This window comes from Pantherophis guttatus, chromosome 5 (assembly GCF_059756535.1).
Source record: "Pantherophis guttatus breed Tessera chromosome 5, ASM5975653v1, whole genome shotgun sequence".
NCBI lineage: Eukaryota > Metazoa > Chordata > Lepidosauria > Squamata > Colubridae > Pantherophis > Pantherophis guttatus.
The window spans coordinates 26,180,247-26,198,876 of record NC_142067.1 but is presented as its reverse complement, the minus strand read 5'-3'; the positions used below and the strand labels follow the sequence as shown (position 1 = coordinate 26,198,876).

Genomic DNA, 18,630 nt, shown 5'->3' with positions numbered 1-18,630 from the left:
TCTTCCAATACAGGTAGTCATTGATTTACCACAGTTCATTTTGTGACCATTTCTGGTTACAATGGCACTGAAAAAAGTTGACCTATAACCATTTTTCACATGCTGAATTTTGATTCAGATTAATGACGGTTGTAGTGTCCTGGAGTCATGTGATTCCCTTTTGTGACCTTCTGGCAAGCAAAGTCAATAGGAAAGCCAGATTAATTTAACAATCGCTAATTTTAACAACTGCTGTGATTCACTTAACGATTGTGGCAAGAAAGGTTGTAAAATGGGGCACAACTCACCTAACAACTGTGTTGCTTAGCAACAGAAACTTTGAGTTCAATTGTGGTCATAAGTCGAGGACTACGTCTACTTTTAGGTAAATATATAACAATAGTGATGGAAAGACTAAACTTCATGGTTCTCCACATAAGAACATCCATTCCATTCTACAGGGGAAGATCAGTGATCATCCCTCCCTCACCAACACTCTCTACTTATTTATTAGTAAAAATATAAAATATTATTCAAATATAGTACTGTTCCTAAACTGAATAGCATTTTCTCTAATCTTATGGTGTTAAGATACCTAAATTTAAAATCCCTGGTAAGCATGGCTAGAATTTTTGAAAGACTGTTCCTAATTTGGTGCTTAATAAAGGCTTTGGGGGCCACATGTCTCTAAATTCATGTTAGGAATTTGCAGTCTTAACATATTTGGAAGGCATCACGTGGGCTTGGACAGGCAGTATCGACAATTTTAATTCACTTTAATTTATTTTATGAAGCTGAGTACTATAATAACACACTCAAAAAGAATAATTTACTGTACTTGGTCTTCATCCCAAATCCCTAATTTAGCTACTGTTTATAAGAAATTTAAACATCTTGCTTGAGTAATCGTTTCAGGAATCCAACTGAAAAGTCTGGAGAGCATCTCTCTAGAAAAGAAATTTTGTCGTCTCATAAATGAAGATGCCCTGTCTATAGTCTGTGCAGTTTTCCATGGCTTCTTCCTCAAGCTCCATTACAACAACTTTAATAACCTTGCCACATATTACTTTCCGGGAATTAACAGCCATTTAAAGGTTATTGGTCTGAGGCTGTACCTCAGGTTGTCATCTCCTCCAGGTTGCTCATTAATCCTTAGATACACAAAGGGCTGTAGACAGAATTTCTTAGTTAATCAGCTTGTTCCAATATCTTTTCCATTTCACAGCATCTGGACAAAGTTACTGAGGTCATCTTGCTCCTTTCCCACTAGTGCTGTTTAAAAAATCCACATGTTTGGAATTTTTCCTTTTTCTTTCTTCCTACCGGGAATACATTTTGAACAGAGAAGTTATTAAGTGCTTGTTTAAACCAAGGATATACAGCATAACTTGCATGACTCATCAGACTTAATGCAAACTACTAGCTGGCAGCCAGGACATTCATATTCCGGTAGGTGAAATACAAATCAAGAGTTTGGGAATCTGATTGTGAACACAAAACCCATTTACGCTAATCTCAATTTTTTTATAGCTGATCCAGTTTAATACCCATGTGTTCATTCTCAACATTATACGGTAGTTCATGATAATATGCATTTAATTCTAGTTTACGGCCAGGTTACAAATCTGTACTTCGTTGTGAGTAGCATTTTGTATGTGTTTGTGAGTTTGTGTGTGTGTGTTAAGAATGCTATTAAGGCAAATAATTGTGTGACTTTCTTGGATTTTGTATGTAATATTTCAAAATTAAATTTCTGTAGAGGCAAAAAAGCATATGTGGTTTACTATAACCTTACTGCATCTAAGTAAAATTGGTACCTAGTGGAAATTTTAGTCCATTTAGACACCAAATGGGCTTGCTGTCTGAACAGATTCTTTGTTCTGTGTTTACAGGGGATCAAAACATTAGTTGCATAAGAAAATGAAATTTAAGTTAACCTTAAATTACTCAACCATTTTCTCCATATTTGTGACTGTTATATCTAAAAAGAGACTTTACACAAGTTGTATACACTTATGTAGCATTAATACAATGACTTGTCCAGTTGACATCCTTTTTAATAGTATATCACATCTGGGATGCCTGAGCTCTCCTTAGCTGTCTTCTTTAATCTAGAACATTTCCTACTTGTATTAAAAGTATTTATCATATTTTGTCCATCTTGTGTATGTATTTCTAAGTGTGTGAATACAAATATTCTAAAACCCTTCTCAGCCAAAAATGGTTACATTTATTCATACTTGAATATATTTTTTTATTTTTTAAAGGTTGGAGTTTACAGTAATTTGTTACACTTTGAATGAATTAGAAGTTTTAAATATCCCCAATTTTATGGGATGTTATAAATAGTCTCTGTTTCTGTAACTTTTTTTGAGATCTTTAATTCAGTTTGAAGTTCTGATTTCTTAACATTAATTTGCAACCTAAGCAAATTAGAGTTTAATCTTACATAAGTCGTTATTTCAATAAACTATCCATATTAAACTATCCATATTTACTTCTGTTTTCCAGGAATTTTCCAGGAATTAATTAGGAGATTCTGACATATATGTTAAAAGATATACGTACAGATCTCTCTCATACATGTACGCACACATGAACATACACACCAATGCAGAAATGTCAGATGTTTTAGGATTTGCAATACTCGTCTACAGTTTGGTTTCTTTAGAAACAGTTCCTGGAAATTGAATGGTATTACAGCAATAAAAAGCTTATCTACAAAGTAAACTTCATAGAACTGAAGAAATCATATGGGAAATAGGAATCTGTACTGTTAGTACAGAGGATGACTATTTCCCATGTGACTTCTAGAGAGCGCAGCATCCCTTGGGATTTATTATAACAATCTCTGCTTCCTTTTTAGATCTAGTTGCCGCCTACACTAATTTCCCATTATGTTCTAAGGTCTTCTTTATTGAAAAATAAATTCATAAAAATTGGACCATCCTTGTTTATCTTCTATTTTTTCCAAATTGTCCCTTCACAAATGTATTAAGACTGTAGTTCCCAGCCACAGCTTGGTTGGAAATTTTGGCGTTTCATCCAAAGAAGGAGAAAGGGTACCAGGTTGGGCCTCTTCAGGCCTTCTCAGACAATTCTAGTGCCTGTCAGGTTTTAAGAATGAAGACATAGCTCAAACTGTAAAATCATTCAAGAATATTCTTAGCCAACCTCTTTAAGATATAATAATATTATTCTCATGCAGAGTCATTACAAATATAAATCAAAATCATACATGTTATTTTGTATCATTTGGGTTTGTGTTAATAAAAGTATTGTACAACAATATATTTCAAATAATCCAATTAAAATTATTTAAGTTTAAAGAAATTTTTAAAAGGAATAATTAAAATGAAGTTCATTACAGTTGAGGGGTCTTCTTTTGACTGACTGTTACCTGAAATGCTACAGTCCATTCTTTCTAAAAGGAATACAGGGGAATTATTATGTTATATTTCTCTCCCCACCTGGTAGATGTACATATGACTGTCCTCTGGAATAAACCCTCCTCTGCGCTTTAGACCTCTCCCACTCTAATCATGTTCCCAAAGGCCTTAGATCTGGCTTTCTCCCTTGGGGTAGGGTGGATAAAATTCCTCTATACTTAATCAGAGGTATCTGATATTTGTTGCCTATATATTGATGTCAGTATATAGATTGCCATTCTATTATTTCCCTTATTATATTTCCTATTTATTATAACCATGTGACTGCTATGAACCAACAACAACTTAATGGCATGTAATCAATTAATCAACCAATTGGTTTTTGTTGTTATTGTTGTGAGCGACCCAAAGACATTCTGAAGTTGGGAGGTACTAAAATCTAAATTCAGATAGTCCTTGAGTTACAACCATAATGGAGCCTGTCTATCAGACTTGTAAGTTAGTGACAGTTGTAAATCTGATCACCCACGTGACCAACCTGATTTTACAACCCTTTTTGAAGCAGCTGTTAAGCAAATGTTGTGGTTGTTAAATGAGCCAACAGTTCGCTATAGGCTGGTTTTGCCAAAACCAGAAGTAAATGTCTTTCAGCAAAATCATCATAAAACCTGGTCATGTGACCATGGGACACTGCAATGGTCATAAATGCAGCCTGGCTATTGAGTGCCCTAAGTGCGATCATGTGAATGCGGTGGGGGGCTGACCATCATAGCTTTGAATCTAAATTTGAATCTGCACTACTACTAATCTTCTCATCGTTCCTATCACCCATCTCCTTCCACTTATGATTGTATGACTGTAACTTTGTTGCTTCTATCCTTGCGCTTTATATTGACTGTTTCCTAATATGGTTTGATTGCTTATTTGTACCCTATGACTATCATTAGGTGTTGTACCTTATGATTCTTGACAAAAGTATCTTTTCTTTTATGTACACTGAGAGCATATGCACCAAGACAAATTCCTTGTATGTCCAATCACACTTGGCCTATAAAGAATTCTATTCTATTCTATTCTATTCTATTCTATTCTATTCTATTCTATTCTATTCTATTCTATTCTATTCTATTCTATTCTATTCTATTCTAAATTAATAGCTAAATCCCCAGGGAGGCCTAGGATTACCCATAAATAACTACTGAGATTTTTTGAATTTCAAAAAACATAATTAAACAAGTAACAAATTATACAAGTTCTTACAAGAACTCTTTATCAATGTTTGATAATATCTGTGATGTCAGAGGGGATTGCCTCATGAAGAAAGGTTTCCTTTTTTTGTTATGATACACACTGAAACATTTATTGTACTCTTATTTGCCTCTAAAAACATATAGAAATATGGCTTTGGAAGTTTCATTACCATCTGATCCATACATTAGATTCAATACTAAGCTATCATCTGAAAGATATGAATTGTCTTAATACATTATGTGAAATGTATTTTACATTTTGTGTAAAAACCTTATTAGCATTGTTCAATACAGCATCTATAAAAGAACATACTAATCAGTGGTGAAATCCAAAATTTTTTACTACCTGTTCTGTGGGCGTGGTGTGGCTTGGTGGGCATGGCAGGGGAAGAATACTGCAAAATCTCCATTCCCACTCCACACCAGGGGAACGATATTGCAAAATTCTCATTCCTCCCCACTCCTGAGGGAAGGACATTGCAAAATCCCCATTCTCACCCCACTCTGGGACCAGCCAAAGGTGGTATTTGCCGGTTCTCCGAAATGCTCAAAATTTCCGCTACCGGTTCTCCAGAACCCGTCAGAACTTGCTGGATTTCACCCCTGATACTAATCTTGTGTAACATTTACATTCACTCAGGTATTTATACAATATCTAACTAATTAACTATCCTCCATTACATACTGATTATCATCTTAGAGCATTTCTGAACTATTCATGGAGAAAGTCTAATGAACTGAGCCTGAGTTGTCTTTGCCAGGGGTCTCCAACCTTGGCAACTTTAAAGACTTGTGAACTTCAATTCCCAAAATTCCTCAGCCAGCTTTGCTGGGAGTTGAAGTCCACAAGTCTCAAAAGTTATCAAGGTTGGAGACCCCGGTCTATGGAATCTAAACTATTGTATTCTTCCACGTTGAATCCATCTTAGAAAAAAAACAAAGGTTCCTTCACATAACTTTAGAGCTTGTCAATGAGCAGAGCCTTTCTTTTCAGTCACATTTAGTGTGCCGAAAAGCTTTGCCCGCTTTTGAAAGAGTAACATTGCATCTCTAAAAATATGGTATTGACTATATAGCCTTTAAGATTCAGTGCACAGAATTGTGATAAAACTATCCTTTCTCCTGTCTTTGTTAGAAAAGCTATTTAAACATTAGATTGATGGCACTGTGGGCATTCTTTATCACACTGCCTTTTCTTCAGTAGTCATTATTAATTTTTATTTGTGCACATGGATATAGCCTCACATTCGTGTGTATGCCATACTATCACTCTTTTATTGCTTAGTTTGGAATTAGGCAGGACAGTATATTTTTGCAATAAAAAGTTAATGCGGAGAAATTTATACACATTTTCACCTGCTCTAGATAATAAATCTTACGATCACACAGTTGCTCATATGGGAAAGATTTATATAACTAAGTCTACTTGTGAGGCACGCATGAGTAAGTTGAAAAACATGTATATACCTGAGCTTGTCTCATCAAAAGCAGAGGAAATAAAACAAGTTTCCATATTTCAAGTATATTTTCATGTCAAACAAGGATCATAAAAGTCTTCTATGAATATACTTGCTGGGAGTTTTTTTTAAAGTATTAACAATTCATTTCCTAAATATGCACATTACATGCATAAAGCACTATTTAACTTTTTGACTAATAATGACATATTTGATGGCAGGTGACAACACCTGATCACAGATATTGACAAACAACATGCTTTTGGCAAATGAATAATGAATGACATGTTACTACCCAAAACTAACTGAATTTATGACTGGTAACTAATAGAGATGAATGTATCTATCCATTTTAATTTTACCAATTTCCCATTTTTCATGTCCTTAGTTATTACAGTTTCAGGGTTTTTTGCCTCTTTTAAAAGACAGCACAATAATTGCCATGCATAGTTTTTATTTCCCATAATGTTTGTAGTGTATGCATATTTTGGTAAAACAAAATTCTTTAGAATATGCTTTTCAGCAATATTTTGTGCATATTTCCAGTAGTATATGCACTTTTCCTAATGTATAACTACCAGCATGCTTTGTATTTGATCTTCCAGTCCCCTCTCCTTACCCCCAAGACAGAGGTGGTATTCAGCAGGTTCTGACCAGTTCTGGAGAACCGATAGCAGAAATTTTGAGTAGTTCGGAGAACCGGTAAATACCACCTCTGACTGGTTCCACCCCCATCTATTCTCTGCCTCCCGAGTCCCAGCTGATCGGGAGGGAATGGGGATTTGGCAGTAACCTTCCCCTGGAATGGGGAGGGAATGGAGAGTTTACAGTATCCTTCCCCTGGAGTGGGGTGGGAATGGAGATTTTACAGTATCTTTCCCCTGCCACGCCCACCAAGCCACACCCACCACGCCACACCATGCCACACCCACCAAGCCACGCCCACAAAACCAGTAGTAAAAAATTATGAATCCCACCACTGCCCCAAGACTACCAAATACCTTAGCAAACCTTTGGTAATAGGTCTATTTGGACTTGGCAAGCACCTCCTTCATCTCCCTTACCGCATGTGTGTTTAAAAATTGCCCCCTTAATACACAATCTGTTCCTGTTTGACCATCATTTATATGTCATAGTTTGACTGGGTTCTTTCAGAACAAGAGATGTCTTTTGGTTGGCCAGGATGACAAATCACATTCCTCCCTAGATTCCTCCCTCTGTTCTAAATCTCTCCTATCCAGATGGCTACTTTTTTTCTTTTTCAGCTCCAGCACAAGGTCTTGAAAGTTCTCGCCTAGCTTTTTAATTTTCCTCCCCGTTTCCTTTGGTTCTGCTCAAATTCCTCACGAGAATCATTTAGGACATTCTCCCATTGTTGTTTCTCATCCCTTTGAGATACTACAATTTCAAAATCAGCCATCTGTGAGAACTGGAAGCATAAGATTAAACATTGCTATTTTTAATCAAATAGTATTAAATAATATAGGTGTGATACCATCCAGGAAAATGCTGATTACAATCAAAATACTGTCACACTGATTTGGGGTGCACTCCAGGGAAGTTGTATGATTTCATGTAGTTTTTCCACTGCTCCCATTGAGTTGCTGAAATTGTGCATGACGCCTGGTCTGATATAAATGAGGTATGAATTTGAAATGAAAATATTCAAATGCTTAGATCCTAAGTATAAAAAAAAAATTGAATATGTTCCACAGAAGTTGCTTACTTTGTTGGACTAGTTTTCTGAACAATTGGCTAAAAGACCAAAGTTATAAAATTGTGTATTAATACATTGTTTGGTGTGTGTTTTTTCTTTATTTCTCAGAGCGTGAAGCAAAAGAGTCCTGTGCTTGGTTACGGGCTGCTGGATTCCCTCAGTATGCTCAACTTTATGAAGGTATGTTTTAGAAATCCTTGTTTAATCTATAATCTTAGTTACAGCAAAGACTATTGTGTTTGTTTTGATACTACCTATATTGTTGAAGGGGGAACACCTGCACCTTCCAAAACACTAGAACTAAATCTGGTAGATTTCATCAACAGGAACACTAATCTTGGGTTAAGTAGAAGATCACATTGAATTAATTAAATCTGCATGTTGAGATATTCTTGGGCTCAGTATTGTGTAGATGTACCTAAGCTAATGTGCAATGTTTTTTTGCGGTGTATTCTAAACTTGAAAAAAGGAGAATCTAAAAAGAACCTAACAGTTTGGCTGGCACTGTCAAAAATGTTAGGTTTTCCCTGGGCTCCACCCACAATTTTTTGAGTGACCACCAGAGTACCTTTCAAAGGCCAAATTGAATGCTTAGTGTTATATGCTCAAGTTATTTTATTGGCAAGTAGTATGTATGATGTCACTACACAATTTACATGTGCTTTTCATTAAAGACAGTGCTAATAAAGGTGATATGGTAAATATGGAAGAGTAAAAGTGCTTTCTACTGGAATAATGTAGCCTACCCTAACTCCTTGTCTTTCAAATATGTTGAACTTTTACTTTCTATCTTTATTAACCAAAGTGATGGAGTGTAGAAAAATCAGGCGGGGAAGAACAATAACTGTTTTTTCTATACTAGTGATCAGAACATTAATATTTACTGAATGTTACTTATTTACAAAAAAAAAGGTTGAAAAATGAACCTTCTAATTTTGTATTGCATTCAGAACAGATTATATTAACATCATTTTAATGAATAAATTTTATTTATTTTGTACATGTTGTTTGAGAATGTATCCAATATCTCTCGAAGTCAAGTTTTTGTTGCTGTGGAAATAAATAGTTCTTCTCTTGTAGATTACCAGTTCCCTATTGATATTGCTGCTGTGAAGAAAGATCATGATTTCCTTGACAAAGACCTTGTAGAAACTCTTTGTAGGTAATGTGCTTTCTGTTTCGCACTATTCTTTTAGTATACTTAGCGAAAGTTATAGCATTTCACGCAGTGCAGAGGATTCTGCGAATTTTGGGCAGATATTGATTGTTACCAGCCTCCTTTCTCTGCTGGAAATCATGAGTTTTATTCATCCTCAGTTTGCAGCAGCTCAACTGGTTCCCAAAGTTGGGCCTCAAGTAAACTTGAGCTTCCTGAATGGATCAGAATTGGAAAATGCAACCTTAAAAAATGGCCTTTAAAAAAACCTGCTAGGTTTTCGAAGAGTGTTAGTTATGAATGAGTTCACCAGACACTTATATGAATTGTTGCTTCTGTGGGCAAATTGCAAGGAAACAATTTCACAACACCTTTTCTGTAGAAGATTGCTGGTGTTCTAGCATTTTAATTTTATTTAACTTCTCACACTCAAGGCGTAACAAGATAAAAGCAGCTTGTCCTGATATGGATCAAAATATTATTGACTAGTGTTTCTTGGTCTTGCTTTGGATCTGACAGATACCACACTCCATGATTCACATGGAGAATCATGTCTTCTGCCACTTCAAGGGGGTGTAAGGAATCCAAGTGCGCTGGATTTAGTCAGAAAACTAAAGACTTAATTTTTTTCAAAGCTTTGGCAATCTGTTTCAAGGTTTTGGAAAAACCCCAGAAGATAGGGCATCATTTTTGCTTAAAACCAATCAGCTTAAATTGGCATTGCCTTAATTAAAATATAAGCATTCACTTTGGGGAAAAATACAACTCTTTTTAAAAAATAGATTCTGTCATTGCTTAAATATCTAATCTTGAGCAGATCAACTCATGGTTAAAAAATGACACCAAGGTAGAGTTTATAGAAAGCAGGTGTTATGGAATAATAATTCCAGGCCAATCAAACAGAGAAACCTAACACATAAAGAGAAAAGTTTATTCAGCAATGAATTTTGGACCTGCCCTCAGGAACAGATACCAACATTAGAATGGTTACACTACTCATAACAGGCATGTCTCTATTTCTCAGTGGTTTAATGTATGCTTTTGTGCTTTATATGGTCTATATTTCATGCACATACAAATGTACTTTGCCTCCTACATGTCTTTTAAAATATTCTAAATGATAAACTATTCTGACACAAGTTCTACTGTACTACCTTGCTTCCTTGTATATAACCTGTTCGTTTGGTATTCTTTTAATTACTTACAGTCTTTAGATTTTACTGCAATCAGAACAGTGAAGCACAAATATTCAGTCTTTTTGTGGGAACTGTTCAGACATTTTTGTGATGTATTTTGATACATCATTCAAATTGTCATATGGGAGGCTAGTGTCCAAGTATTGGGGGTCCAGCAACAAGTCTCCTCAACAGTAGCCCCCTCATCTGGAACAGACTTCGAAACCAGCCACTTTCCTTTGGGCATCCAGAAAGACTGTTAACACAATGCTTTTACAAAAATTCTGAAACAAGAAGTGTCAGTTAAATGGAGACAGATGTTTGCAGGTTTGGTAATCCCTGGCTCAGATGGTGGTAGAGGTTTTTTTTTTTCCTTAAACAATATATAAGCTGCCTAAAATCACAAATGAAATGGAATATACATTTAGACAAATAAATAATTTTATTTCTAATGGAGGGCTTTAGGTGGAGGGCTTGATAGAGAGGATGCATTCGTGCTTAAATTTTGCTTAAATTTTATATAAAAGTCCATTTCTAATTATGATAACAAATACCCATTTTTTTTCAAACCATCAGACTAATTGCTAGATTATATGGGCTTCAAGATAGTCTAATTTCCTATTCCTGTCTCATTCATAGGAATTAACCGTGCATCTTGCATTGAAATCAAAGAAGGAACTAAATTTGATATTATGAAGAGCCAATCAATAAGTTCAGTATGATTCTTGTTTTATTTTTAGACGATTGAACACGCTGAATAAATGTGCCTCAATGAAACTTGATCTGAACTTCCAAAGAAAAAAGGCAAGTACATGCGCATTCATATATTTTTATGTAAGTGAAAATACTTAAAATCTCCTGAAATCAAAACCCCAGATGATGTTGTATCGAATTGCTGAACCTCAAATACAATTGTTATTTCCCTGTAATTTTTGTACCATTTATAAAGTCCAACAATAGCCTCTATTGAAAATGAGAAAGAAAGAATGTTTCCAGATGCAGTGTATAGAAGAAATATTTTTATCATCAATCACCACTGTGTTTTTGAAGATTGACTATGATGAAGCAAGGTTCATGACTTATCAATATGCTTTTCCTAATGCATCCTTAAAACTTAGTTTCTGTTCTGTTTATACCTTCCTAGAGAAATTTCGCATGGAAAGTCAACATCCAGATTGTGACAGTCTCCCCCAAGCCCATAGAGAATGGCTTTCTCGAACTCCTTTTTAACTGCTCACAAAGAATGTGGGGATTTGAACATATCTGCATAGTAGCAAATGAAAGAGACTGTATTGTAAGAGAAAACAATTCCCAAGAGTCTTTTCAAAATACAAGCAAAGCCCTGTTTGGTTAACTAGGTAGTCTGGGTATGACCCTACACTATGATTCCTTGCCAGATAAAAAGCAACAGACATTTTTTTGTTTTTGCTTTATTTTCTTTCATTTGTGCTGACTTATTAAAATAAAGTTTGCCATGTTTACAGCTCATTGTATAACACAGGCGTTATCTAAGGCTTAAGGGGTTTTAAGAAGGAATGTAGAAAATGCTGTTTGATATGAAAACTTTTGTAAAGGAGCCAATAACATTTTATTTACAAGGCACTCCTCTCCCTGGGGCACTTTTTAATCAGGAGCTTGCATAGTACAGATCATTGCTCCAAGGAACATTGTACAGATTGGATTCTCTCTCAAAATGCTTGACAAATTCTTTTCATTGGTGCTGGAGTAGTCATTGCCAGCAGTGCTTGAAGCAAAATAAGAAGGGATAGGATGCCGATGCTGTTTCATTTCATTCCTTTTCAAGTAGACTTAAAGCAGGCATTCATGCCATTTGTCAGGCTGAGGGCTGCACTCAAAAAAGTGTGATCCGTATTCTGAAAGCACTCAAGCACAAAATGCCTATAGATAGCATTCCCTCAAATCTTGCAACCTCAGGAAGGCTTTCTCTACTAAATCTCATCAGAAGGGCAGATTCTATTTGGAGAAGACAGAAAAATCTAGAGCCTAGGCCATGTTGGGCTTTAAAAATGAGTATCTGGTGGCTTGAATCTCAATGACAAGCTGACTGACAGCATGCAATTGCAGCAATAATGGTGTTACATGGGGGGATCTAGGTAATACTTTAGCCAGTGCATGGTGAACTAGCTGAATGGTCTTTGAAGGCAGCCCCATGTAAAAGCCAATTACAATAGTCTGATTATATGATGACAAGGGTTCAAATAACGAAGAGCAAAACTTTTTGTTATCATATATTTGTCTGTGAATTTACAGTCTCCCAATGACTCACATCTCAGAAAACACACCTCAGTGTTTTTCACTTTTCCTTTGTTGTCTCTGTATCAACAGAGTGAAAATTCCTCAGGACAAAGAAATAATTTTCTGCTTTCGGCGTAAATTACTTGGGTGATCTTGCTAATCAGGGATCAGGTATAATTAGGATGATGTCATGATATGCTTTTCAGTCCAACAGATCTTTAATCTGAAGTCCCATTCTGTTCAGTAATAATTGCTCATAGAAAAATATACATAATATTACAGCTTTGACAACATATGAAGGCAAATACAGACAACTAAAAATGAGAACTAAAAATAATTAAGAAATGAAATCGTTTTTTCAATAAAAAAGGATTTTTTCAGAAATCTAAACACTTACAATTTAAAGTAAAGTTATATTTTTATTTCCTGTGTGTATGAAATTATTCAGAAATTTTATTTCTTTGCTTCATATGATCTCTAATTTTTATGTGCATCATAACAGAAAGACCTTCAGTAACTTTGCTTCTTGTGAATAATGTAATTGTACTCTATTTTCAGATGCCTCTGGGGAAGTAGACAGATGTTCAAAGCACATTAAGACATTTTAATATTCTGTCATTCAGTAAATCATTATTTTACTGCATTTGCCTTTATCCCTCTCCGTATGCAGGTCCCTTACTACTATTTTAGCATCTACATTGCAATTCAATATGAACCGAATCTTATCTATTTTGTCATTATACCAAAACATATAGAAATATTGAAAACGTACTACTGTAGCACATCCTTTCTTAAGGTAGTGCTTCTAAAAATGTTGAACTCTACTTAGCTAGTACAATACTTTGTCATCCAAGCTTTGGCACTTCAACTCTTGTTTTCAGTTCTGAACTGAAGAAGCTTCTTGGATGAGAAGCAAAATGTTTTCAAAGAAAAAAACAAGAAAGCCCAGTTGCCTCTTGAAAAAAGCACCTTTGTTAGCCCTTATACTCTTGTGTTTAGGGAGGTAAGTAGACGGCTGAAAAAGTCAGACCCCTATCAAATTAGTAATGCAGAAAGCTAATAATTTACATTGTGTAAAAGGTAGAAATAGAAAATAAGGCTTGTCACAAAGTCAGGACAACTAAACTAGAGTCTGAATGTCAAGAGCCAAGATGTCAGCAAAAATAGAAAGTTAGGAACACAGCTCAGACAGGTTTCAGTGCTACATTCTGAATACCATGAGGTCTTAGGAAACCAAAGTTCTAGGGTACTGTCTAGGCTTCCATTGCCATTTTCAAAAAACTTATAATTAAAATAAAACTAGTCGCTAATCCAAAAAAACCCTTAGATCTTTCTTTAGACAGTAATACATTTTTGAGTTTGAACCAGTAAAACTTACAGATTCCTTAGAATTTGATGAAGTTTCATTGTGATCCAAGACTGAATCTTCACCCTCTATTTCTAAGACAAACAGAGCCTCTGAAATGTTCATTGATTGATATTTATTTCTTATCTGTCTCTCCATAAATGGCAAGACAAATATATTTTGCTGGGACAGGATGAGAAAGTATTTTGATTATGTATGTATGTATGTATGTATGACATGTGTTTGGTTGAATGTAGATAAAAGGGTATGCAAATGCATATGAAAACTTGCATGTCATTATTAACCATTAGCCTGAAAATCAAAAGTGATGAAAGAAAAGATGAAAAATGATCTGTTAGGCTTGTTATCAGTGGATGGAGGGGTGGATGGACAAACATTCCAATGTTATGTATTGTTTTTCAGAGTGAAGACTCAGATGAAGAAGACCTTTGTGCCATCAGTAATAAATGGACTTTCCAAAGAGCAAGCCAGCGATGGTCTCGAGTGGAAGACGCTGATGCCTTGATTCATCAGTCAGGCAAACATGACTTTCAAGGGGACATTAAAATGAAAATCACAACCAGCAATGAAAGTGTGCTTACTGATTTGAGTGAGCCTGAGGTGTCATCTATTCACAGTGAGAGCAGTGGAGGAAGTGACCATAGGAGTCAGTCTGGAATCACAAACCTCCTCAGGGAAACTAATTGTTCAGGACAATACTGTGCCAAAAACACTTCTGTGCAGGGCCCCTCTTCAATTGGTGGTCCTTCTTCCCAGCTTTCAGAAGTCCCTCCCAACTTCAGGAATGAGAAAACAACACGAACCAGAGCAAAAACCTTTCTGAAGTGTATGGAGACATTAAAACCCAAAGGACAACACGGAAAATCAAAAGGGTCTGGATTGACTAGTCTCGCAGTCATTGGTACACCTGTTCTGCAGCATGAGCCCAGAACCTTAAAGGAAATGCAATGCATGCAAGTAGAAAATGGAGACTTCCAAAATAAAACAGTTGCACTCCAAGATCTAGTCAGACAAGGATCTCCATTTTCTGCCAAGTACGGCAGTGAAAGCAGCCAACTGGAGATTAGCAACAGCACCATAAGCACTCCTTCCTTAAAAGACCGCAAACACCATGAAGCAAATAAACGGGGTGGCATGTACCTAGAAGACGTAGATGTTCTTGCAGGAGCAGCACTGAGACAAATGATAGATCAAAACTGCAAAAATGAATTTCACTCCCAAGAAAACCTAATATTTCATATTCCCAAAGACCACAAACCAGGAACATTTCCTAAGGCACTTTCCATTGAAAGTCTGTCGCCTACAGACAGTGTCCTGAACTGGAAGAGAGACAGTGTTTCATTAACCAACAAGATACCTAAAGAACACAAACCCCTTGTTTCCTGTTCAAAGGAAAGTAGAGTTAGCATTTATGACAATGTTCCAAGTTCTCATTTATGTGCCAGCACAGGAGATCTTCTGGATCTGGAAAGGGAAAATCTTTTTCCTCATTTGGATGATATCTTGCAACATGTCAATGGACTTCAGGAATATATTGATGACTGGTCAAAAAATGTATTGCCAGAACAAAAAAAGAATGCTTTATCCATTGGTGAATTGGAGTCATTGTCATGTCAGTCACCAAGTAAAATTTCTTTAGAGTTTGAACAAAACTCAATGTCTGATGGCCACACAACACCAAGTGATATCGACCGAGACGGGGCATCTCTCAATGAATCAGAAGCTCCTGGTGTCAGAGAAAGAAGAGACTCTGGTGTTGGAGCATCCCTTACCAGACCAAACAGGTTTGTACCAGATCACACTTCCCTCTAAGAATGGGAAACCGGGAAATTAAAATACTTCAATTATGTAGGAAATTAAAATTTTTCAGTTAGGCAGTTGATCCTGTATTGAAATCATAGGAATAAATCGCAATTCACGATGCAATATATAATTTAAATTTTAAATCAGAGTAATCCCATAAAATCTTCCATTAAATTCTCTTGCCAATTTACCGGTAAATGGTCAAAAATAACAACAATTACAACATCCTCTAAAAATAAAGTCTTGGAATAACAGCTGTTTGAAATTTTCTAGCTGCTTGAAACATTGTTTTAAGAGGATTAGATCAAGGATGGAGAATTTTGTTTACTTCAAAGATTGAGAGTAAGGTTTAACTATATGATGAACTGCAAACAGCGGATAATGCCCAAAGCAAAAGTGATTGGGAGGATTTGATTGAGCTGAGCAAAGACAGAAAAGGCAGTGCTGAAATTACATTGTTTGATATGGGGAAAAAAGCCTTTGATAAAAGGCATAGACAGTATTAGTAAATTATATAGCCAAATGTGCAATACCAAATAAGTCCAGATTCTAGAATAAAAATACTATAAAAATATAGTATTTTTAATACTATAAAAGAAATTCTTCTGTTTAAAAATGTCCAATTTTCAGAGAGTGCCTGGACAGGTACCTGCAGTTTTCAGAAGTCATTTCTCATTACCTCCTCCTTAGGGCTAAGAGAAAATGATTAGACCAAGGTAACCCAGCTGACATTTGCCTAAGGCAGGATTAGAATTCATGGTTTTCTAGTTTCAGCTTTAATCACTACACCAAGCTGGATCTACTATCTGTAAAGATACTGGACAAATATATATAATTTCCACTTTGATATTTGTTTAGATCAGGGGTGAAATCCACTTACCTTCGCTACCGGTTCGCAAATGTGAGCACGCGCGTCTCCTCCACGCATGCACAGAGGGTAAAAAACGGGACATGATGACATCTGGATGGGTGGGAGGAGCCTCCTGCCACCGGCGCTACCGTTTCGCCCGAGCCAGATAGAACCGGCTGAATTTCACCACTGGTTTAGACCCCTTATTTTCTGCTACTATACTAGATCAGCGGTTCTCAAAGTGTTCTTCTTTCAGCAGATCTACAAAATCAAATAAATATATTACAATTTCTGTTTTTAATTCTAATACAATAAATATCGATAGGTAACACACATAAACCAAACGTCTTTGGGTTCTCAATCAGTTTTAAGAATATAAAGAGGTCTTGAGACTAAAATATTTGAGAACCAGTGTACTAGATCGTAATATCCATGGTTTTTTGCACTATTCATCAGAATAAAATTTGGTGTTATTTGCTGATGGCATTTTATTGTCTATTTCTGAATTTCATACTTTGATTGTGACTCTGATAAATTGTGGGATATTCTTTAGCTCGTTTAATTTAGAATTGATGCAAAGAGCAAACACAATTATCATCTCATATATGCACAGAATGTATTAATTAGTATTATTATTCCACCTCATATTTCTCAAATCAATATAATTCTTTGGATATTAATAGCCTGACCCTGAGGGAAGGGGATAAATAATATTAAAAAATAAATATAATTTCTAGGATACCTTATATTTTGCATAAAAATACACTTATCAAAGAGACATTTTTAAACACTCAGTGCATTGTTCTGTACATTTCTATGGGAGTTTTCAATTCCCAAGATTACCTAGAAAAAATTGCAGTTAAAAATAGAGGCTTGGATTTCTTGACTCTTGAATCAGACACTCATATGCATAATTTTTTAATAGGTATCAGATTTTGCATAACCACAATTAGATGGACTGCTCAAAATATAATGAATTTGCAATATTTTCTGTCACTGATACATCAGTTCAAAACTATTTCTGGAATAGTATAAACATACTATTACTGAAAAATTGCATTTTGAATCTTTTTCTGACACCAAATTGATACTCTGTGGTAATTTAGATGCTAAAATTGATTTTTTTAAAATTATATGGAAGATCTTGATAGATGCTGGGATTTTTATTTTAGATCAATTATTGGATGATAATGATATTATCATTTTTTTATGTTAAAGGATAAATACAATTTGGCTGTTGCCACCCACTGGTAATATTAATAACTACAACTTTTATTGATAACTCAAATTGGATCAGTGGGTTTTTAGCTTGGGAGATACTTAATTTATGAGAGGTAATCACTAAACCTGTGAGATAAGAATCCCCATATTTATTTATAAATACATGTTATTGATAAATCAAGGTGATATGCAGACTGATTGGAATAAGAAATTGGAGATCCCCTTTTTTGTCTAAGCAATATAAAGTTGTCTTTCAACAGTATGAAAAAATTCCCTTTATCTTACATTATGCTTCATTCATCAGAATAATATTTTTTGTACTCACTGGATCCATTGTACCTGCATAAAATCTTGATGCACAAGAACATTTAAGTTCTTGAAGGTTCCATATCAGTTTATTCATCTATAAATGTCCCAGAAATAGAATGGCATCTAGAGGAGCAAATGGAATTTAGTAGAGATGGCAGTTTTAAACTTTTATCATTACTATAACACGTCTAAAACAAATAGTTTTCTTAAACAGAATCTTGTTAAGTGGAAAGCAATTTTTAGACTCATGCTGAAATTACATTCTTCTGATTGTAGGACAAAGTCGTCTAATCCTTCACAGATTTCATAAGAAACAAATCTATCATGACAATCAGACATTTTATTCCATTTTTTTTTGTATTTATATAAAGGCGATTACGTTGGCACAGTTTCCAGATCTCTCACCAACTTAGCCATGCCCTAGGATCACTCCAGATCAGCAATCAGTCAGCTGCTCAATTAAATCTGCTACAAAAATTTTCCCTGCTCCGTCTTACAGCAATTATGGAAAAATACTCCATGTCAAACAAGCATGGCTGGACATGGTAAGTATGTTTTATAGTTTATAGTTTACATGTTCTTTAGTTATAAAGCCTGAAAATACCCGTCATAATTTTTTTAAAAAATCATTAGTATAACATTTGGCGTGGAAAATCAGCTTAGCCAAAGGAGGTTTGTAATGATTGTGTCAAAGTTCAGGAA

General features: G+C 35.3%; 1 protein-coding gene across 13 annotated transcripts in view; it reads left to right on the top strand.

Annotated features, from left to right (window-relative positions):
* Window positions 1-18,630, top strand: part of STARD13 (StAR related lipid transfer domain containing 13) — a 111,147-nt gene that overhangs the window by 69,974 nt on the left and 22,543 nt on the right. For 7 of the 13 annotated variants that reach the window (XM_087894752.1, XM_087894746.1, XM_087894751.1 and 4 more), the window contains 5 exons: window positions 7,901-7,972; window positions 8,873-8,954; window positions 10,864-10,927; window positions 14,148-15,529; window positions 18,300-18,473. In XM_087894752.1, coding sequence (XP_087750878.1) covers window positions 10,895-10,927; window positions 14,148-15,529; window positions 18,300-18,473 — 1,589 coding nt within the window. In that variant the 5' untranslated portion in view covers window positions 7,901-7,972; window positions 8,873-8,954; window positions 10,864-10,894. Of the gene's footprint in view, window positions 1-1,199; window positions 1,429-7,900; window positions 7,973-8,872; window positions 8,955-10,863; window positions 10,928-14,147; window positions 15,530-18,299; window positions 18,474-18,630 lie in introns of those variants that run through there. The other 6 variants (XM_087894758.1, XM_087894755.1, XM_087894754.1 and 3 more) reach the window with 3 other exon arrangements.